General features: G+C 40.7%; 1 protein-coding gene across 3 annotated transcripts in view; it reads left to right on the top strand.

The window, feature by feature from the left end:
* The first annotated feature begins 341 nt into the window (after nucleotides 1–341).
* Nucleotides 342–24,357, top strand: part of pou2f2a (POU class 2 homeobox 2a) — a 110,298-nt gene continuing 86,282 nt past the window's right edge. For all 3 annotated transcript variants that reach the window (XM_034174426.1, XM_034174424.1, XM_034174427.1), the window contains exon 1: nucleotides 342–1,608. In XM_034174426.1, coding sequence (XP_034030317.1) covers nucleotides 1,509–1,608 — 100 coding nt within the window. In that variant the 5' untranslated portion in view covers nucleotides 342–1,508. The remainder of the gene's footprint in view (nucleotides 1,609–24,357) is intronic.

Here is a 24,357-nt window from a genome sequence, read left to right as displayed (position 1 = left end):
TTTAAATCGCGCAAACTGGACACATTTGTGCAAAATCATAATGCAAATGGCGCAAACTAACTTTTTGCTCATCATGCGTTGAACTCATCGTAACACGTGCGTCAGCAGAATTTGGCACCTGTTTAAATAATTGTTCCGTGCACGCTGTGGATTGTCTTGGGTCTTCATCTTTACGCACGGCATCATTATGTTCGGTGTTATTGGGGAGTGGGGGGGCACAAATCAATACAGGATACCTTTTGCAGCGGTAGTGAAACAGAGGGAGATGGAGAAGGCGGGGGTGAGGAGTGGGGGGAGGGGGGTGCAGGGAGGAGGTGCGGGGAGGTGTAGGAGGTGCGGGGGTGGGGTGCTGATGTGTGAGTAGTAGCGGCTCCTCTCTCGCTTCAATGTTGCGTCCAGATCGCTACAGTCCTGGAGGGAGCCGGGTCGAGTGAGCGGTTGGGGTTCCCAAATAATACTGGGGACAGACAGACAGACAGACAGACCTAAAAAAAAAAAAGAAAGAAAAAAGAAACGAGAAAAAAAAAGACACAGACGGATGGACGGAGATCGGCAAGTGAACCGTTAAAACGCGGCACCATAACTGGACTATACAGGCTCTGGCTGTTTTCTACGGTTTCACATTATTTATTTGTCTGTGCGCATTTATTTATTTATTTATTTGTCTATCGATTGATTGCGTTTTAATTACCGCCCTGTGACAGCGAGGGAGGTGGAGCGTCGGGGCCAAACGCGCTCGTTGTGTTTGTACATCCTTGTTTTGTTTATTAATTTGCTCCTGATTTACGCTTTTCTTCTTATTTATTTCTATTTTAATGAAGCTGTTTTATTAAACGCGCTTTCCGACGCCAGATCCGCGTGCTGGATGCGTGCGGACGAATGTAGCCTTCATGCAAACGAGAGAAGACCAGGAGCGCTTTTAGCTGCAAACCAAATAACAGAATCAAACCAAATATTTACAAAATTCCAAATAAGACTTGATAGCTCCTCTTTCTTGTCTGTGTTTTTCAAATTGCAAAGCGAATACCAAAGCTCGTACCGGTGATGCTCCACCACAGCGACTGTTCTCTTGCCTTTTTCTCCCCCCCACACCTCTCGGTCAACGGATAAAATAAGGCATCTATGTTTACTCAACGCTTCAGCTGTGCAAAAGTTGCAGAAAGACGCGGCTGCAGCACCAACAGGCGGATGACATAATATCTGATCCTATTGTAACAGAACTTTTCCTGATCTCCTCTCCATCCGCCTGTGTGTTAGTCCGGACTGCAGCCAAGGGAACATCATATGTTCTATGCATTTCTTTTTTCTTTTTCATCCAAAGTAATGCCAGTCAGATGTAAATAAAAGTGCGCAGCTAGGCTACATGTGCGCACGCCTGAGCTCTCCACACCAAATATTTCCCCAAAGCTGTCTGTCAGAGAAGTGGACCGAGCCTGAGAAGAGGACGGAACTCGTACCGACACCTCTGTCAGATTATTTGCATCCAAAACACAAGCAAGACGAAGATCATGTTTGTTCCACTGCCGGTGCCGTTCGTGTTTCAGAGAACTGCCCCTGACCTCACCACCTGGCGCCTGAAGTCCCCTCTGGCTCTCCGCTCCAACTCCGGTAAGACATTTTCTCCTCCTTCACCTCCTCCATGTCGGCCACGCAGACCCGCCCCGCCGCCTTTTACGCGGAACTGATGCACTTGCTGCGGGGGATAGCTGTCGGCGCACGCACCGTCTTACACACGCGCGCTCCTCCACGCTGGTTTAAAAAGCCCAAAAGCTTTCCCGAGCGTCCACACCTGACTAGGGAGATGGGGGTTAAAATTCATAAAATGCTGTCCGTGGGTCGCTCTCGTTTCCACGTCGGCTATACGTTGTTTTCTCCGTCCCCATCCTTCCCCTCTCCTCCGCTGCCTTCGCCTGAGCATCAGCCTCTGTCTCTCCCCAACTAGACTCTCGGCAGGCAGGGAATATTCATGCCAACTTATCGATCCTGCGGAGATCGATTCCAGGGCCGGTGGAAGCAGGGAGAGGGTGAGACAGAAGGAGAGAGTAGGTGCAGGAAGGAGTACCGACGCGAGAGAAGAGAGATAGAAAACATATTTAATCTGCACCTTGATATCATTTCATGTTTTGTGCTTTATTCGTTTGATTGTGGACTCGTGGAGCGCGGGCGCGCGCGGGGGTGGGGTGGGGGGAGCATTTGTTTCAACTCGTGCGTAAACGTCGCGTATTTACGAGCTAGATAAAGATCTCCAGCGGTGGCTTCACCTCTGTATACTGTTACTGTTCGCCTGCTGCTTGCTCGGTAAAGAGGAGGGAGTGTGGAGTCGCTGGGGGGGAGGGCGCCGGCTGGGGCTGGGGCGCCGTCTGCGTTTCATCTGCGCTGAAGCGGAATAAAAGGACGCACGGTGGGAGCAGTCAGGCCGGCTTGTCACTGACTGACGTTCGGCTCGGCTTCCACTGTTTCTCAGACACACAACAGCTGCTCGGCTTTATTCCCCGTCTGTATGCTCGGAGAGGGAGGATGCGCGGGGTGTAATGTGTTTGTTGCTCCCCCTGAAGGATGGTAGCCATAAAGAAGGTGATGGAAAATACCATATGAGGTCAATGGGCTGTTATTTTCTCTCGCAATTCTGCATTAAAGTCACTCAGCAGTGTATGCACAAGTTGGTATCAGTGCGTAATGGTGCGTAAATATGGCTGGTGTGCGCCTTGACTCTTAAAGGGCCAGTCACCCCTCCAGCTCACAACCCGCCCCCACCCCTCTCATTTCCAGATCAGTTCGAGCCCATTTGGTTTTCACAAGATGCCAAGCTCTTACCCCTTGCTCTACGCGCTCACTCAACGGTGCGCGCACCGTGTGACAAGAGATGATAGAGGCAATGGTGAAAACGGCGCAGGGAGGAACCCGTGAGCTTTCACATCGCCCGAGATATACGCGTAAGAAGAGAGGGCAAAAAGCAAGGATGAGATGGGTTGGAAGGACGACAAGGCGAAGGAGCGAGGACGGGAGGAGGAGATTTCGCGCTCTGCATGTTGAAAAATGGCGAGTGTCAGGATGAGATAAAAAAAAATATGTGGGAAGAAAGAGCAAAGCGGGTGAAAGTAAGAGTAGATGACAGAGTGAAAAACGAGGAGGGAGAGGAAAACCCAGTTTGAGCTTGAGAGGTGTGAGAGTAAAGCACGGGCGAGCCATTATGTTTCAGTGTCCCGGGTCAGGGCCAGCATCTGAATAAGCAGGCAAAGTGATGTGAGGCGTGCACAGCCTGCTGGATTCAGATGGTGGGATAACAGTGATTCACTGTGCTGTGGTGATTTTATTCCTTCTTTGATAATGTAGCACAAAGCATCGTCCTTTTCCAGCACTGTGACTGAAAAGGTGCAGCCTGACACCTTTTAAACTGAGCCACCAAAAGCTTTACATAAATATTAAAGTGGATTAAACTCAGCACAGCAAGGACGTGGAACTCATTTTGTGTGTCCTACTGTCCACTTGCCATCAAGCACTTTGAAACATTGAATCATTTTCTGAAACAATTTACCATATTGAGTGATTTGAAACATTTTATCACTTAAATTTCATATGCTGTTTCAAGTGTTTTGACACAGTGTCCACTTGCCATGAAGCACTTTGAAACATTGGTCATTTTCTTAAACAGTTTACCATGTTGAGTGATTTGAAACATTTTATCACTTATGTTTCATATGCTGTTTCAAGTGTTTTGACACAGTGTCCACTTGCCATGAAGCACTTTGAAACATTGGTCGTTTTCTTAAACAGTTTACCATGTTGAGTGATTTGAAACATTTTATTACTTATGTTTCATATGCTGTTTCAAGTGTTTTGACACAGTTTCCACTTGCCATGAAGCACTTTGAAACATTGGTCATTTTCTTAAACAGTTTACCATGTTGAGTGATTTGAAACATTTTATCACTTATGTTTCATATGTTGTTTCAAGTGTTTTGACACAGTGTCCATTTGCCATGAAACACTCTGAAACATTGGTCATTTTCTGAAACAGTTTGCCATGTTGAGTGATTTGAAACATTTTATTACTTATGTTTCATATGCTGTTTCAAGTGTTTTGACACAGTGTCCACTTGCCATGAAGCACTTTGAAACATTGGTCGTTTTCTTAAACAGTTTACCATGTTGAGTGATTTGAAACATTTTATCACTTATGTTTCATATGTTGTTTCAAGTGTTTTGACACAGTGTCCATTTGCCATGAAGCACTCTGAAACATTGGTCATTTTCTGAAACAGTTTGCCATGTTCAGTGATTTGAAACATTTTATCACTTATGTTTCATATGCTCTTTCAAGTGTTTTTAGACAGTGTCTCGCTTTTTGAAGCAGTTGTACCACTTAGTAGATCAGGGGTGGCCAAGTTCGGTCCTCTAGAGCCACCTTCCTGACATTCTTAGTTGTCTCCCTGCTCCAACACACCTGAATCCAATCAAAGACTCGTTAGCAGACTTTTAATGAGCCTTTCATTGGATTCAGGTGTGTTGGAGCAGGGAGACAACTAAGAGTGTCAGTAAGGTGCCTCTCGAGGACCGAACTTGGCCACCCCTGTAGTAGATGATGGCTTTTGAAAACAAATTTTTTTTAGAATTATTTTTTGAGGAATTTCAACCAGCTGATATTTCTGGAAGCATGTGCTTTAAGCCTGGGTCACACGACAGGATTTTAAAATTATCATTAGGTTTCCAAAACCTGAGAGACCACACATGTGAAGATAACAAAAAAAAAAATCATAGATCTAACAGGTTTGGTCGTACAGTGTGTGGTGTCCAGCAGCCACACGGTAAGGACAACAACACCACACACCAACAGATTTCACACACGAACATTCCCAGCTCAGACAGGAAATCTCGCAAAATCTCTCGAGATTAAACGTGACATCAGAGTAAACAAACTGAGATACTTTGTGGACTAAAACAGAGGGAAAAACGATACAAAAAGAAAAAGAAAAGGGTGTTCATTAAAGGAGTGGACACAGCGTGACCACTGGACTTTCTGGTAAGTCAGAACAGCTGTTTTGATTTTATTTTCTGCTCCGTGCATCCGTCACATCATTTTCTGATTGGCTGCACATCACATTCAGCAGGCTGCGTGCTCGTTTGTGGTCGAGGGACACCACACACGCTGCGATATCGGGCCAAGACAATCCAACATGTTAAATATCCCCAATTTGCGATCGGAGCGCTCCTGATGTCCTTCCAAGCAGATCAGAGCGCTCTGAACACACCACACACGGCAGGAATATCTGATAAGATTATCTTCAGCGTCATCACGATTCGGGGCGTCCTTACGATTGTCTGAAGGGGAAGATCGGGTCCGATATTGACCTAATTATCCTGCCGTGCGAACCAGGCTTTATTTTTTGTTTTTGCACTCTTCAAGACAATTTGTTAATGTAGTGTTTCAAACATTTTTTGAAACAGTGAATAATTTTTTGAAGAAACTTTTATTTGCTGTTTTTCGAGTGATTTCAAATAGCTGCTCTTTTTTAATGGATGCTTCATTTGTTGTTTTGAGTGTTTCAAGTGTCACTTTCCACAGCAGTAGATTCATTTCCAAACATTTTGAAACCGTGAACCATTTTGTGAAGAAATGATTCTATGTACTATTTTGAGTCATTTAAAGAAAGTCATTTTCTGAAACAACTGGTTCATTTAGCATTTTAAACTGTGAATCATCTTCCGAAACAAGTGCTTCTTTTACTGTTTTGAAGGATTTGAAACAGCCGATCAACTGCTCAAGCATTTGTTTCACCTACTCTTTGAGTGTTTCCAGACTGTGACTCTTGAGGTTTTGTACCTTTTGAAATGGTGAATCATTTCCTGAAGCAACTGTGTCCTTCAGTGTTTTGAGCAGTTTGAAAGCAATTGACTCCTTTGGTTTAAGGTTTTAAAAAAAGTCTAACTTCTGCCATCATTGTCCCCTTGGCTAATACGCCTACACAGCAGTGGCATTGTGTCTTTGAGCTTCAATAATCAGTTTCATCTATTTATAACAGCGTGAGAAGTTTGGGAACTGTCGGATTGTTCTCAGCATTGTCATTTCTTTTATTTTACCTTGTTCTGTATTCATTTTCTTGCAAATAAAATGTTCCGTATAAATGAAATCGCTTTGCCTCCGCAGGCGACACATACGAGATGTCATAATAGCAGGTCTCTCATGTCCTTGTAGGGTCCTTGACTCGAGCTCTCACTTAACTTGTCTCTTTGACTGGTGTCTGCTCCTTGACTTCTTTGAGTTGGAGATCTGTTCAGGGTCGGAGGTCACAGCAGGAGTGTTTGACTCAGCCCCACCTGACCCTTCTCTGCCCCCTGTGTTTTCATTCTCTTTCATGTTACAACAGGCCTCAAGCACTGAATGCACAACTCCTGTGGGGGCTCTTTCACTTTACTCACACACACACACGCACGCACGCACGCAGGCACACACACACGTGTTGTCTTGAAATAGACAGAGCATCATATAACATAAAAGAAGCATGTCGAAGTGTTTTCCACCTGGATAGAAAGCTGCTGTAACTGATCTAGGTTTTGTTCTATTTTTAATGGCATTGTGTCTGTGAAGGTGCAGGTTAGGGCCATCGGTGTCTGAAATATACTTATGTTTGTGTGCGTGTACCTCTGTGCAAGTGGTAAAGTGGTTTGTGAAGCCATCAGCATTAACTGGTCTATGAAAGTTTAATGGGACATGGAGGAGAAACCACAGGTTTCCCCACACAGTACATGACTTTATATATGATGTGATATGATGAGACATCAAGGATCCTGGGACTGCTTCTTTCTTTCTTTCTTTCTCTCTCTGTTCCTTATTGCCACTTTCATGTTCACACACATACATCCTTCTTTCATGCACCATTAAAACCCGGTGGAGTCTGTGGTGTTTTGAGGGAAAATGTTAAATTTAGGGACATTCAGTTTCTTCTACTTCAGCTGATACATATACAGATTTTTGTTGTTGAATTTTTAACCTCCCCCCTCCCTCCCCAGCCATGAAAAAACACACACACACACACACATCATATTTCTTTGGTAATAGTGGAGATGCTAATTGTTTCAGAATCAACCACTTTAAAGAGATCATATTATCCCACATGTATCCTGTAAAATGTGAGTGAACAGACAGATAAATGAATGAGTCCGTCACCTCCAGTTTGTTAACACAATAACTCAGAATCAATAAACGTTATTATCTTACAAGTCTCTAAATTAAAAGAGCATAGAAAGACAACAAGCTGATTAATATCTGGTGTACTTAAGTGTACTAGATCAATAAAAAAAGAAAATCAGTTTTGTTTTGCTTATGCCATATCCCAGCATAAATTGAACACTCTCACCTGCTGCATGGTTAGTAGACACAGCACAGATAATGGAAATTAGGAGCAGGTGTTTCCAGACAAAAAAATGTACTGAATCAGAGAAGTAAACTGTTGTTTTATGAATGTTTGACAGATGTTGTGTTCTAACACTCAACTCAGCAGATTTTTTTTATACAATTAAACATTAAATACAAAAGAAAACAGTGAGGGGGTTTGAAAAAAGGTACAGAGTGAATAAGGTCAATGTGAGGGAAACTGTTATTTTCTGATTGCTTGCCAACAGTTATCTTTTAAAACTCAAATGACAGTCAAAAGACCACACAACCCCCAGAAAAGATTCTGTGTGAATGAAGCTGAAGCAAACACTTCTTCGCTCTGTGTCTCTCAACATCTGTAAAGTGTGGTTATGAATTCACATGTAATGATCTGTTAAAACAAGCAGCAGTGACCTTCATGGCCACCAGACCTAGGCTTTGTAAATAAAACAAACATACAAACAAGCTTATTTCAAGCTATATTCAATTTCAATCACATGTAAGGAGAAGATTCTTCTGTACAACAATACCAGACGTGTGAAACAAAGTTTTTCTGTTTGCTTGTTTGTCTGGGTTTTTTTTTTTTTTTTGCACTGATCTAGTACACAGTTAATCAAATTTCAATCATTTTAACCTTATTATATGCCCTTTTAATTTGGAGATATAGAAGATAATATCATTTATTATTTTGAAGTTATTGTGTTATGAAAACTGGAGGGATCTATCTATCTATCTATCTATCTATCTATCTATCTATCTATCTATCTATCTATCTATCTATCTATCTATCTATCTATCTACCTACCTACCTACCTACCTACCTACCTACCTACCTACCTACCTACCTACCTACCTACCTACCAGCCAAAAAAGCTCAGCAATCACTTCCATAAGTATCACCACTACGTATGTCATTTTTGTTGTTGTTGTTTTATTTCTGCTTCTTTGAACCAGTAGTAATAGTGGCTATAGAGGAGGTCACCTGACACTGACATCACGACTGAATAGTTCTATATATTGTCTTGTTTGGTGGAACAGTGAATTACTGGTTGGACTGTTGTCTTTTATCTCTATAACAGTGGCAGATTTGCATCTGTGTCACACATTTTGGAAGTCCTCATTGTTTTTATATCACTGTGTGTCATCTCCGATGCTGAGAGTGACTCCTAATTACCTAAAATCTGACAAATGTAAATCTGGCTGTACACTACAGGACAGCAGAAGCATATTGCAGAAGAACCGCAGAATACCAGTGTGCATCTGGAGTGCACCCATAGACCGATCTGTATAGAGAAAGAGGAGGGCGGAACCTGCAGAGCAGGTTGGTTGAATCTGTGATCTGGAGAGTCTTGGAGTGACAAAAGAGAATATATATATATATATATATACAGTGAGGAAAATAAGTATTTGAACACCCTGCGGTTTTGCAAGTTCTCCCACTTAGAAATCATGCAGGGGTCTGAAATTTTCATCTTAGGTGCATGTCCACTGTGAGAGACATAATAATAATAAAAAAAATAAAAAAAATCCAGAAAACACATTGTATGATTTTTAAGAATTTATTTGTATGTTACTGCTGCAAATAAGTATTTGATCCCCTACCAACCAGCACACATTCTGGCTCACACAGACCTGTTAATTTTTCTTTAAGAAGCCCTCTTATTCTGCACTCTTTACCTGTATTAATTGCACCTGTTTGAACTTGTTACTTGTATAAAAGACACCTGTTCACACACTCAATCAATCACACTCCAACCTGTCCACCATAGCCAAGACCAAAGAGCTGTCTAAGGACACCAGGGACAAAACTGTAGACCTGCACAAGGCTGGGATGGACTACAGGACAACAGGCAAGCAGCTTGGTAGAAGACAACAACTGTTATGATTATTTATTAGAAAGTGGAAGAAACACAAGATGACTGTCAATCTCCCTTTGTTTGGGATTCCATGCAAGATCTCACTTTGTGGGGTAAGGATGATTCTAAGAAAGCTCAGAACTACACAGGAGGACCTGGTCAATGACCTGAAAAGAGCTGGGACCACAGTCACAAAGATTACATTAGTAACACATGATGCTGTCATGGTTTAAAATCCTGCAGGGCAGCAAGATCCCCCTGCTCAAGCCAGCACATGTCCAGGCCCGTTTGAAGTTCACCAGTGACCATCTGGATGATCCAGAGGAGGCATGGGAGAAGGTCATGTGGTCAGATGAGACCAGAATAGAGCTTTTTGGAATCAACTCCACTTACCATGTTTAGAGGATGAGAACAACCCCAAGAAAACCATCCCAACCGTGAAGCATGGGGGTGGAAACATCATACTCTGGGGGTGCTCTTCTGCAAAGGGGACAGGACGACTGCACCGTATTAAAGGGAGGATGGATGGGGTCATGTATTGCGAGATTCTGGCAAACAACCTCCTTCCCTCAGTAAGAGCATTGAACATGGGTCATGGCTGGGTCTTCCAGCATGACAATGACCCCAAACACACAGCCAGGGCAACTAAGGAGGGGCTCCGTAAGAAGCATTTCAAGGTCCTGGAGTGGCCTGGCCAGTCTCCAGACCTGAACTCAATAGAAAATCATTGGAGGGAGCTGAAACTCCAAACCTGAAAGATCTAGAGAAGATCTGTGTGGAGGAATGGACCAAAATCCCTGCTGCAGTGTGTGCAAACCTGGTGAAAAACTACAGGAAACGTTTGACCTCTGTAATTGCAAACAAAGGCTACTGTACCAAATATTAACATTGATTTTCACAGGTGTTCAAATATTTATTTGCAGCAGTAACATACAAATAAATTATTAAAAATTCATACATTGTGATTTCTGGATGTATTTATTTATTTATTTTTTAGATTATGTCTCTCACAGTGGACATGCAAGACATGAAAATTTCAGACCCCTCCATGATTTCTAAGTGGGAGAACTCGCAAAATCGCAGGGTGTTCAAATACTTATTTTCCTCACTGTATATATATATATATATATATATATATATATATATATATATATATATATATATATATATATATATATATATATATTTCACTGTATAGAGCATTGGAAATGCTACTGTGTGCACAAGATACAATTTGTTTGCACAATTTGATTAATTAGTTACCACAGTTGATTAGTTTGTGCACGGTGTCAAGTTAATTGCACAGAGACTGCACTAAATTGAGAGTGACACTGAGAGACAGATATCATTGTTGTGAATTTATGTGAATAATTGCAAATAGGGAAATACATTTACTGATCACAGAATATACTTTGTTTGCTCAGAAATCCATGCATGCAGATGTGGGGATTAAAGTCTTAGCATTATGCAATGTCAGAAAAGTATTTAATTATGTACCTTATGTGCATGAATTAGTCAACCTATGGATTGCATTTATATAGCGCTTTTTTTCCATCTAATTCAACCTAATTCAAACTGTGTAAAGGGATTATATGTTGTGTCTATGCAATAGCACACTATGCTTTCTTTTTTAGTTATTCCCTCTCTATGGCCTCTCAAGGGGTCTGTGGGTATGGACACCTTTATGTGCACAGCTTGGAAATCTGGTCCTTCCAAGGTGACAGCTTTTCTTTCACTCTGGTGGTCTCATTCAGTGTTTCAACAATGAAACATTCCACCTCACACAATGTCTTTCTGGAAGTCCAGTGGTGATTATGTGACCATTACGTCTGTATCACTGTGTGCTTGTGAGTATAATATGCAGAATACAGAGTATGCTGCATATTAATAACATGTAACACCACACAATACGCATTATGAAGTAGTACAGGAATTATATAAATTTTGAACTGCTTGAGCTATTGTGAAGTGGTCTCATGTCAGTAGCACGCACATTCCACTGGCATTCTCTATAGGGTCCTCAACACTCAGGTACTCATGCGTTGGATGCACATTGCAGTTATTCTGTACATTATTCTGTTATTTTGTATTCGGATATGACGTGTTTCGCTACAATTTTGGCATGACACAGATACATAACATGTCACTGTGCAGTCAAGTCAAGCCTGGGAGCATGCACTGATCCTGTACTTGGCTATATTAACAACAGCATGGAACCACCTTGAGTCCTGGATGGCAACCACTGAGTCAGACAACCGGACCATCCCTACATTACTAAAATAACCATCTATCAGCCACAGCGAGGTAGAATGTGAGTATTCCCTTGGCCTCACCACTCAACACTCAGGCACCTGCGTGCTGGATCTTGCACAGAGAAATGTGGCACATGACCAGAACTTTGAAGCTGATGGTTCCTCACTATGCAAGTGATACTCCTCCTCTGTCTTCATCTCCCTAAGACGAGGAGGAGTATCACTTGCAGAGTGAGTATATGGCTGAATTAGTAACTCGATCTCTCTCTCTCTCTCTCTCTCTCTCTCTCTCTCTCTCTCTCTCTCTCTCTCTCACAAACACACACACACATAAATCAGACCTGCTCATAAAGGGATTTTTTTTTTTGTTGTCCCTGCCTTTCAGATGGAGTAACATTTAACAGTTATTTTTTTTTTCTCATCACGTTTTTAGATTATATAGAGCCATTCTCTGGAGTTTGTACTTCACCTAACGTGTGGCACAGCATTCCAGTAAATTTTTCAGTCTGTCCATTGATCACTGTGTCCAGAGTCCTGAGCTTGAGACATTTCTGCTGCTGCTGCATAATAGCCATGCATGTATATGTGTGTGTGTGTGTGTGTGTGTATGCATGCAGTGTGCTCACTCATATGCTTGTGCACGGTGTGTGTGTATGTCTGTGTGAAAATGCAATACAGGTGGCACAGTATGTGTGTTTGCACAACCACGAGCACACGTGTAAACTCGAATGTGCAGCTAGATTGGTTCGTGGAGGAGAGCGGGTGAGTCGCAGTGTTAACATGATTGCAAATGACAAAATGTCAACCAGGGTTTGTTAGCAACATAATGGGGAATCAATAGACACAAGAAAGATGTCAATACTACATGCTTTATTGCATTAAGCTACCTCTCTCCTTCTCAGTAGCTCCCCTCGTCACTATGTGATCCTCTCTTCCTCTCCATGTGCTGGTAGAATTAAATTGCAGTATATGCGTCTGCTACAGGGTTCGGAATGCAGCAGGCTGAGGGCAGAATGCTTCAGGAGCTAATGGGATATTGGTTTGGCTATTTACCTACATTAGGATCACGTAGATACTGCCGACACACTTTGACTACGCAGCAGTGACGTCTTCTGTTCAGCTGATGCATTTATGGAACAAGCTTTCAAGAATTCAAAATCCTGATCCAAGAACATGATTTAAAAGGCATTATATTTCCTCTCTGATGCAACTGAAACATTTAGTGAAGCAATTACCTATTTAGTCAACAGAAACACAACAGACAAACAGTTTGAGCCATTTATCAAAGATGAAAATTGCAAGATTTGAAGACTGAGTCATTTTCTGCTTTATTTGAGATTAAACTGGCATGAAGTGGTTTTCCACAAATACAATGATTCAACATCCATTTAACCCTCAATAGTGCACGTAATAAAAATGTAGTAATTTGTGCATCTGCGGTTCATGTGCACCTGCCAGAATGTCTTAGTTTTTTTCTTAATACTATTAACATGTTTTTTTTATGCCATTCTTGCAGTATCTGTAATATAAGTAGGTTCACTTTGCAACTATTTTGAATAAAGATTTTTGTATATATCTCACTGATACGTAAACCACCTTTCATTTTGAACACCGTTTGAAAGTTTTTTCCCTCTATTTTGAAGACTTTTGAATACATAAATCCAGTACCTACTCCTTCTCCCTGCAGTGGCTCTGATGCAAATAACCTGAATAAATTCTGATAGTTCAGTAGTTATGAAAAACTGACAATAAACTCAAAATTTTGCTATGAAGTCTGACTGGATGCATTACATCAAACTGGAATCCAAGCAGAATTGTGATCATAATCCTGAATTGCACCCTTAATGTCTGTCAGTGTGTTTGTTTCAGCCTCTGTAAGTATATATTATTGTGAAAAATATTAGATGTGGCTTAAAACACTCCAATATGGAAGTAAATCTGTGCCAGCAGAGTTTGAAGTTGAATTCCTAAGGTTGAATTTGTTTAGCATCAAAATATTCAACCTTAAAAACTTCAACCTAAAAAAAAAATGAAACCTAAAAAAAAAAAAAAAAAAAAATGAAACCTAAAAAAAAATTCAAGATTAAAAAAAAAAATACAACCTCAAAACATTTAACCTCAAAAAATAGAAAAGCACGGAGTAGTAATCAATCCCTGTCTCAATCATCCAACATCACAGATTTACTTCCATAAACGTTGGATGATTGAGACAGGGATCGATTGCTTCTCCCTGTTTTTCTATTTTTTTGAGGTTTAATTATTTTTTTACCTTAGAAATTCAACTTCAAACTCTGATGGCACAGATTTACTTCTATACTCCAAAGCTAAAAAAAAAAAAAAAAAAAAAAACCTACTGAAAATCATTTAAATGTCAAGTAAAGAGTGCTAAGCATTAGAAACATAATAAAATATGAGTAAGTATCACCTAGTGTAACTAATCTTTACATTTTGAATTGAGTTATTTAGGTGAAGTGTCCAATGGTTTTACAAAAACATTATTTTGATTAATTAATTATGCATTGGTTATTATAAAGTTTGTTGATTTTTGTTTTAGAATCATGCATTGTAATGTAAAATGACAAAGTAAGCAGGTTTCTGCTTTTGCACAGCCCCATGCCATTATGTTATATTTATTTAACAGTGAACACTGATTCTTTTACTCCTTAGAGATGTATTTTTTCCTTTTCTTTTTTATTATTGTTGTTTATGCACCAGTAACACCAGATCAGATTCCTTGTATGTGAGAACTTACTTGGCAATAAATTTGATTGTGATTCTGATTTTAGTTAATCTAAAAAGGACTGTCACTTTCTTTAATAGAATTGGCTAAATTCTCTGTCATTTTATTTTATTTTATTTTTATTTTTAAATTAACATCTTGCATTGTACTGACACAAATGAATACATAACATTCATACATAAACTCTGAGAGACACTGATATAGACACAGTGTGTCCAAGATTTTGAACAACTGTATAATGTACTTATAGTATTTTTTAAATATAAATAAAAAAATCTATAGATTTTTGGGCAGCATGGTGGCCTAGTGGTTAGCACTGTTGCCTCACAGTGAGAAAGTTATGAGATCAATTCCCACCTGTGGGCTTTCTGTGTGGAGTTTGCGTGTTCTCCCCGTGTTTACGTGGGTTCCCTCTGGGTGCTCCGGCTTCCTCCCACCCCAGAGATATATTAGGTGGATTGGAAACTTTAAATTGTCCGTAGGTGTGCGTGCAGGTGTGAATGTGTTTGTCTATATGTGGCCCTGCGACAGACTGGCGTCCTGTCCAGGATGCACCTCGCCTCATGCCCTATGACTGCTGGGATAAGCTCCAGCCCCCTGTGACCTTTATCTTGGATAAGTGGTTGGAGTGTGTGTGTGTGTGTGTGTGTGTGTGTGTGTGTGTGTGTGTGTGTGTATTTGTTTAAACTAAGCTCTTTACATGGTTTATATTAAAGACATCAGTCTTTAAGTTTTCAGTAATAGCAGCACTTATTTACACAAGGGAAGGGTTTAAAAATGGCTTTTAATCCTATGAGACATTTTACTGTTTTATGGATTTGTGCAGGTGTAGGAGCTGATATTTATGTTTAGTAAAGATGTGTGTGACGGCTGACACTAATGTAGTACTAATGCTGATGAGGCCTCGCAGCTCCTTAGTCACAGTGACTGTCTCCTGGGGAACACACGCACAAACAGACACACACACTACAGTAAATTATCATCAAGCATAATCTTAGACATACAAACACACACAAAGCAATACTGTGTGTAGACATGTGTAACACACATGCAACAGCACAAAACAATATTTGTGTGGCATGCACACATGCACACACGCACACACACACATCATCCTGTGCAGTTGGTCATTGTGTCTGGTGACATTCAGCCCAACATTAGTCCTAATCAGACAGTGTCTGAGTGGCCCACTTAATCAGAACTATGAGCCAGAGAGAGAGAGAGAGATGGTGTGTGTCTGTGCAGTTAATCAACACATCAGCAAGAATAAACTCACAACCACCTGCCTATTGATTTATGCCTCTCTCACTCAGTCTCCTCTTCTTTTCTCGCCTTCAGTAACATGATGTACGTCTGGATCACTCGTGCATACTTGACCTGTATGCAGACACATCCTGTGTTTTTTTTCGTTTGTGTGTGAATGTGTGTGTAGGTGCGACGGCAGGGGCAGCGTGGTTGTGATTACGTTTGACACAGTGGCTATGCCGCATGCAGCCCATCAGACCAAACAATCCAGCGGTCCACATTAAACACACGATCAGCTGATGTCAGCCTTATTTTTCCATCAAAGATTCCTGACAGGGATCGTGTTGCAGACATCATATTAATCCAAGTCACCAGGGGTCGGTTATTAATGTTTGTAGCCAGAACCAGCCCTGACCACTTTGGTTCCACTGCCAAGATTTTATCTGGTGCTCCCTGCATCACAGCCTCCAATCACTGTGTTCATATACGCACACGGAAAAGGCACAGCTTGTGTCTTTGATGTTTATTTAAAAAAACAAAACAGTAATGAAAAAGTGTCATAATACAATAAATATAAGGACATTGATGGCAATTTTACACTCAAACTTTACAGTCTTTACAGGATAAGATTGAAAGTCAAATGTATATTTTGTACTCAAGACCCTTTTTGCTGTGTGCCATTGCCTTTTACTGTATTGTCAGTCATCATGTTGTTATCACTACTTATTCCCATTTTTCATCCTCTCCTTGTTTTTTTTCTTTCCGGGCACCAGAAGACTTTAATCTTTTTGATAGGATGACATGTAGACTATTACAGTATTGGACAGAATATAAGATAGCCGTGAAATACTTTCTTAAGATCAAATCTGTTATTTTTTAAGTGAAAATATTTTTATTTGAAAATAATTCTAATAGAAGCCTTAATGTGGCTCCTCGGATCAACACTTTTTAGATGAAATGGGATTCCTGTGAAGGAATGAGGCAAGCGATTATTAAGATTTTAAAAGAGTTTAAAAAAATATCTTTCACTGTTTTGATGGCCAGAATCAAACAAACAAATCTTGACCCAATACAATACAATACACCACAATGTCCAAACAGCCATCACTGTATACTTGGACCCTAAAAGGTGTGAAGTAACATCTGTAGTCTACTGCAGCCGTGCACTCTGACAGTAAAGATGAACATAAACCATTGTGCTCTCTTTATTGAGGTAAAATCTCTCAAAAAAAAATTGAGCAACATAATCAATGTGGGCCTCTTTCAAAAAATGCTTGAGGAAAACAGTTTGCTTCTGAAATTTCCCCATTGAGGGATGAATAAAGGCTTTTCTTATCTTATCTTCATGCCAGTGACAGGAGTACAAATGATTCTGAGAGAACTGTAATGATAGAAAATTGTGTATTTATTCTCTCGTTGGAGAATATTTTATGCTGGTTCTTTTGGTGAGCCTGATAAAGTTGTGCAAATAAGTGTGATGTCAAAACAAAGAATCAGAATTTGGCACCATGAGTGTAAATTGTATCTCACAGACTGAATTAAACTTGTTGCATGGTTATTAGGAACACATTTAAATAGTACAAAGTACTTATAGAGTTTTTGTCACCCTCTCGTATTGTGGAGGAATGTTACATTGAAATTCTTTGTTTTTCTGCCTGTTTGTACTTGCAAGTGTTTATGTAATATTTACCATTAAATGATCCAGTAGCAGTATCAAAATAATTTCATTTTTTAAAATTCTCTTTATTTGGGTAAACCACTAAAATTCCCCTTTATTTGGGTAACCCACTATGACGTGTTTTCCCTCGCAGCTTTTGTGTATACCACCTATTTCACAGGCCAGCTCTGTTTATAGTAGACCCAAATCCCCCGTAGACATGAAGGTGATGCATCACAGCAAAAATTGGAGCATTAATATCTCAGAGTCAAATGCTTCAGAGTTGTTTTTAACTCTTAATTTGTTGTTTTAATACTTTTAGTTGTAAACTTGCACAGTGTTGGACTTGTTTCTCAGAAATGCAGAGAGTTGCTGATGCAAATCTCTGTAGGTGTAAATGAACTCTCTGAAGGAGTCATTTTAAGCCCCTCTTGAGCCAGGTGAGGATTAGGAGTTCTTGTGAGTCGTGACCCCGTGACACTGCTGTGTGTTGTAACCAGAAGGTTGTGGGTTTAAATCCAACTTGCAACATTTGTCTGTGGGCTTTGTGTGAACAATAACCACAGTTGCACCCTTAAATTTGAACGGTGTTAAAGTACTCGTTATAGTACTGAAAATACGCTTTCATATGTGAAAATGTGTCAGAAAGTTAATACTATTAAAGAGTTAATATTTCACCACCACTGAAAGTGTAACTTGAATTCCACACTGTTATGAAAACTTGACAACAGCATGAAATTTAATTATATCAAATCAAATCAATTTTATTTATATAGCGCCAAATCACAACAAACAGTTGCCCCAAGGCGCTTTATATTGTAAGGCAAAAGCCATACAATAATTACGGAAAAACCCCAACGGTCAAAACGACCCCCTGTGAGCAAGCACTTGGCGACAGTGGGAAGGAAAAACTCCCTTTTAACAGGAAGAAACCTCCAGCAGAACCAGGCTCAGGGAGGGGCAGTCTTCTGCTGGGACTGGTTGGGGCTGAGGGAGAGAACCAGGAAAAAGACATGCTGTGGAGGGGAGCAGAGATCAATTACTAATGATTAAATGCAGAGTGGTGCATAAAGAGCAAAAGGAGAAAGAAACACTCAGTGCATCATGGGAACCCCCCAGCAGTCTAAGTCTATAGCAGCATAACTAAGGGATGGTTCAGGGTCACCTGATCCAGCCCTAACTATAAACTTTAGCAAAAAGGAAAGTTTTAAGCCTAATCTTGAAAGTAGAGAGGGTGTCTGTCTCCCTGATCCGAATTGGGAGCTGGTTCCACAGGAGAGGAGCCTGAAAGCTGAAGGATCTGCCTCCTATTCTACTCTTAAAAACCTTAGGAACTACAAGTAAGCCTGCAGTCTGAGAGCGAAGCGCTCTATTGGGGTGATATGGTACTATGAGGTCCCTAAGATAAGATGGGACCTGGTTATTCAAAACCTTATAAGTAAGAATAAGAATTTTAAATTCTATTCTAGAATTAACAGGAAGTCAATGAAGAGAGGCCAATATGGGTGAAATATGCTCTCTCCTTCTAGTCCCCGTCAGTACTCTAGCTGCAGCATTTTGAATTAATTGAAGGCTTTTCAGGGAACTTTTAGGACAACCTGATAATAATGAATTACAATAGTCCAGCTTAGAGGAAATAAATGCATGAATTAGTTTTTCAGCATCACTCTGAGACAAGACCTTTCTAATTTTAGAGATATTGCGCAAATGCAAAAAAGCAGTCCTACATATTTGCTTAATATGCGCATTGAAGGACATACCCTGATCAAAAATGACTCCAAGATTTCTCACAGTATTACTAGAGGTCAGGGTAATGCCATCCAGAGTAAGGATCTGGTTAGACACCATGTTTCTAAGATTTGTGGGGCCAAGTATAATAACTTCAGTTTTATCTGAGTTTAAAAGCAGGAAATTAGAGGTCATCCATGTCTTTATGTCTGTAAGACAGTCCTGCAGTTTAGCTAATTGGTGTGTGTCCTCTGGCTTCATGGATAGATAAAGCTGAGTATCATCTACGTAACAATGAAAATTTAAGCAATGCTGTCTAATAATACTGCCTAAGGGAAGCATGTATAAAGTGAATAAAATTGGTCCTAGCACAGAACCTTGTGGAACTCCATAATTAACCTTAGTCTGTGAAGAAGATTCCCCATTTACATGAACAAATTGTAATCTATTAGATAAATATGATTCAAACCACCGTAGCGCAATTCCTTTAATACCTATGGCATGCTCTAATCTCTGTAATAAAATTTTATGGTCAACAGTATCAAAAGCAGCACTGAGGTCTAACAGGACAAGCACAGAGATGAGTCCACTGTCTGAGGCCAAAAGAAGATCATTTGTAACCTTCACTAATGCTGTTTCTGTACTATGATGAATTCTAAAACCTGACTGAAACTCTTCAAATAGACCATTCCTCTGCAGATGATCAGTTAGCTGTTTTACAACTACCCTTTCAATAATTTATGAGAGAAAAGGAAGGTTGGAGATTGGCCTATAATTAGCTAAGATAGCTGGGTCAAGTGATGGCTTTTTAAGTAATGGTTTAATTACTGCCACCTTAAAAGCCTGTGGTACATAGCCAACTAATAAAGATAGATTGATCATATTTAAGATCGAAGCATTAATAAATGGTAGGGCTTCCTTGAGCAGCCTGGTAGGAATGGGGTCTAATAGGAAGTAACTAATGAAAATAACTCAGACAGAACAATCAGAGAGAAAGAGTCTAACCAAATACTGGCATCACTGAAAGCAGCCAAAGATAATGATATGTCTTTGGGATGGTTATGAGTAATTTTTTCTCTAATAGTTAAAATTTTATTAGCAAAGAAAGTCATGAAGTCATTACTAGTTAAAGTTAAAGGAATACTCGGCTCAATAGAGCTCTGACTCTTTGTCAGCCTGGCTACAGTGCTGAAAAGAAACCTGGGGTTGTTCTTATTTTCTTCAATAAGTGATGAGTAGTAAGATGTCCTAGCTTTACGGAAGGCTTTTTTATACAGCAACAGACTCTTTTTCCAGGCTAAGTGAAGATCTTCTAAATTAGTGAGACGCCATTTCCTCTCCAACTTACGGGTTATCTGCTTTAAGCTGCGAGTTTGTGAGTTATACCACGGAGTCAGGCATTTCTGATTTAAGGCTCTCTTTTTCAGAGGAGCTACAGCATCCAAAGTTGTCCTCAATGAGGATGTAAAACTATTGACGAGATAATTTATCTCACTCACAGAGTTTAGGTAGCTACTCTGCCCTGTGTTGGTATATGGCATCTGAGAACATAAAGAAGGAATCATATCCTTAAACCTTGTTACAGCGCTTTCTGAAAGACTTCTACTGTAATGAAACTTATTCCCCACTGCTGGGTAGTCCATCAGAGTAAATGTAAATGTTACTAAGAAATGATCAGACAGAAGGTGGTTTTCAGGGAATACTGTTAAGTCTTCAATTTCCATACCATAAGTCAGAACAAGATCTAAGGTATGAATAAAGTGGTGGGTGGACTCATTTACATTTTGAGCAAAGCCAGTCGAGTCTAACAATAGATTAAATGCAGTGTTGAGACTGTCATTCTCAGCATCTGTGTGGATGTTAAAATCGCCCACTATAATTATCTTATCTGAGCTAAGCACTAAGTCAGACAAAAGGTCCAAACATTCACAGAGAAACTCACAGTAACGACCAGGTGGACGATAGATAACAACAAATAAAACTGGTTTTTGGGACTTCCAATTTGGATGGACAAGACTAAGAGTCAAGCTTTCAAATGAATTAAAGCTCTGTCTGGGTTTTTGATTAATTAATAAGCTGGAGTGGAAGATTGCTGCTAATCCTCCGCCTCGGCCCGTGCTACGAGCGTTCTGGCAGTTAGTGTGACTCGGGGGTGTTGACTCATTTAAACTAACATATTCATCCTGCTGTAACCAGGTTTCTGTAAGGCAGAATAAATCAATATGTTGATCAATTATTATATCATTTACTAACAGGGACTTAGAAGAGAGAGACATAATGTTTAATAAACCACATTTAACTGTTTTAGTCTGTGGTGCAGTTGAAGGTGCTATATTATTTTTTCTTTTTGAATTTTTATGCTTAAATAGATTTTTACTGGCTATTGGTGGTCTGGGAGCAGGCACCGTCTCTACGGGGATGGGGTAATGAGGGGATGGCAGGGGGAGAGAAGCTGCAGCGAGGTGTGTAAGACTACAACTCTGCTTCCTGGTCCCAACCCTGGGTAGTCACGGTTTGCAGGATTTAATAAAATTGGCCAGATTTCTAGAAATGAGAGCTGCTCCATCCAAAGTGGGATGGATGCCGTCTCTCCTAACAAGACCAGGTTTTCCCCAGAAGCTTTGCCAATTATCTATGAAGCCCACCTCATTTCTTGGACACCACTCAGACAGCCAGCAATTCAAGGAGAACATGCAGCTAAACATGTCACTCCCGGTCCGATTGGGGAGGGGCCCAGAGAAAACTACAGAGTCCGACATTGTTTTTGCAAAGTTACACACCGATTCAATGTTAATTTTAGTGACCTCCGATTGGCGTAACCAGGTGTCATTACTGCCGACGTGAATTACAATCTTACCAAATTTACGCTTAGCCTTAGCCAGCAGTTTCAAATTTCCTTCGATGTCGCCTGCTCTGGCCCCCGGAAGACAATTGACTATGGTTGCTGGTGTCGCTAACTTCACATTTCTCAAAACAGAGTCGCCAATAACCAGAGTTTGTTCCTTGGCGGGTGTGTCACCAAGTGGGGAAAAACGGTTAGAAATGTGAACGGGTTGGTGGTGTACAGGGGGCTTCTGTTTGGAACTACGCTTCCTCCTCACAGTCACCCAGTCGGCCTGCTTTCCCGGCTGCTCGGGATCTGTGGGAGGGGAACTAACGGCGGCTAAGCTACCTTGGTCCGCACCGACTACAGGGGCCTGGCTATCTGTAGGATTTTCCAAGGTGCGGAGCCGAGTCTCCAATTCGCCCAGCCTGGCCTCCAAAGCTACGAATAAGCTACACTTATTACAACTACCATTACTGCTAAAGGAGGCCGAGGAATAACTAAACATTTCACACTCAGAGCAGAAAAGTGAGGGAGAGACAGGAGAAGCCGCCATGCTAAACCGACTAAGAGCTAGTAGCTGCGCTAAGGTAGCGGATTCCTAAAAACACACAAAGTGAATAATGTGTAAATAATTTAGAGGTGATTCAGCAGAGGGAGTGCTTTAGTTAAGGCACGTGAAGATTACACTGTGAAACAAATCATTATCTAGTTAACTAGATCAATCTAACTGCGCAGATTAAACAGCTAACAGATACAGCAAACACCGCTGTGCTCCGGAACAGGAAGTGATACAATATCGCAGTGAGATTCAACCACCAGTAGAGGCAGATTGCATGAGTTTTTGGTTTTATATGTATGTAAGTAGAATAAACAGGAAAAATCAGGTCTCAGAAATGATGTGTTTCATTGGTTGTTGCGTTATATGGAAACAGTAAATTTTGCAGTGTAAAAATTACTCCGCTGGTCCCAATTTATTTATACAATGATGCAGTTGATTTCACTCTATAGCTGAGTTTATATAACTATGGTTAGAGTTGGACCAAATGTACTCCCTGCAGAGTAAATTTTACCCTGGAAAATTTATAGTGAAGTGGCCACGCCCACTGTCACTTCAGGAGGAGGAGTGTTGTCTTTTTTTGTCCGAGCAGCAACCAGACCCGTCATCATGGGGGGACCTTAGGGTGTCGTGCCCATCCTTGGAGTCGGGACCAGTCAGTCAGTCACCCGCCAACCACAAAAATAAAAATACAAAATTGCAGGCTACCATGATTACAATTTGTATAAATTTCCAATATAGATGATTCATAATAATAGTGATAAATAAAATATGGAGTAATTATTAGGCTATAGCCTATCAGTCATCAGATACACATACAGAGACAGATGCAGACGCAGCCGCAGCGGCAGTTACTGTAGCAACCTGACCGACAGTCCCACTTTACTGCATGCCCATATATGGCACACATATATGACAACTATAATATGAAACTGTCTTTAAACTTAATGAAAACAATAAGATAGGAATTTTCTGACCAGTGCCTCAAAAAACACACAGGCCAGGGAAACGAAACAAAACAACCCCAATGAATCTCTTTATTAATAGCCTAAATGACGTGTTTTCTTCTGTGGGACAAGAGAAGACACAAAATCAATGCATCTCGAATTTCACAAGTTTTGAAAGTGCGAGCGGGTCTGAACATACACCTTGTGGAAACAGGCGGGAGTGTAACACACACATTGCAATTGCGGCAGTAATGATCTGAAATTCTGCAGGATAGAGAAAATAGTCCAGCACAGGGCTCTAATTTACACTTCTGGCCTAAAAAATTGCTCCCCTCAGAGCAATTCAAAGCCCCTCCACAAATCTATGTCTGGCACTGGGACTGGCGACAACGTGAACGTGGGCGTGTCATACACAGCAGTGACTGGATTGATGGGTGTGTGTGTAGCAGTCAGATCCAGGTGTGGACTTCTGTGACATACGTCACAGAAGCTTACGACGAGCTGTTTCAAGCAACTTTTTTTGTACCACAGGGGTTTCTACATGGAAAGGTGCAAATTTCAACTTTCCCAAAGGAAATTTGGTTTGAAGTATGTCCCCTGTGTTTGACACAGAGCACATGTTGTTAAAACACACACACACACACACACACACACACACACACACACACACACACACACACACACACACACACACACACACACACACACACACACACACACACACACACACACACACACACCAGATCAAATCAAAGATGGAGGAAAAAAAACAAGAAACAACATAATTAACTCTAAATGTTACATTTAAAACAGATTTTGTGAAATATGACCTCTTTAAACAGTAATGCACAGGCTAAGAGTCCCATTAGACAGAACAGGTCCTGGACATTTTCACTTGCTTTATCAAAGAGACTGAAGTTCTGGACAATTTTCTGAGATGAATGTAGTCCTGTGACAGTGTATTTTTACCAGCCGCTGTCTATTTTTGTTGTTGATTGCCTCCAGCTGTCACCTCCAGCACCCTATTCATGTGCCAGTACATTTAGATAATAAAACAGACCAATAAAACCTCGAGGTTTGACTGGGTGTCTCCCTTTAGCCCAGCAAAGTGGACAGCTAAATCACGAGTCCTCCTCTTGCTTTCATTTAGCTGATAAGATTTATGATAATGAAGGGG

The sequence above is a fragment of the Thalassophryne amazonica genome, chromosome 7 (assembly GCF_902500255.1).
Source record: "Thalassophryne amazonica chromosome 7, fThaAma1.1, whole genome shotgun sequence".
Lineage (NCBI taxonomy): Eukaryota > Metazoa > Chordata > Actinopteri > Batrachoidiformes > Batrachoididae > Thalassophryne > Thalassophryne amazonica.
The sequence above is the reverse complement of the archived record's forward strand: the minus strand, read 5'-3'. Positions and strand labels throughout refer to the sequence as shown.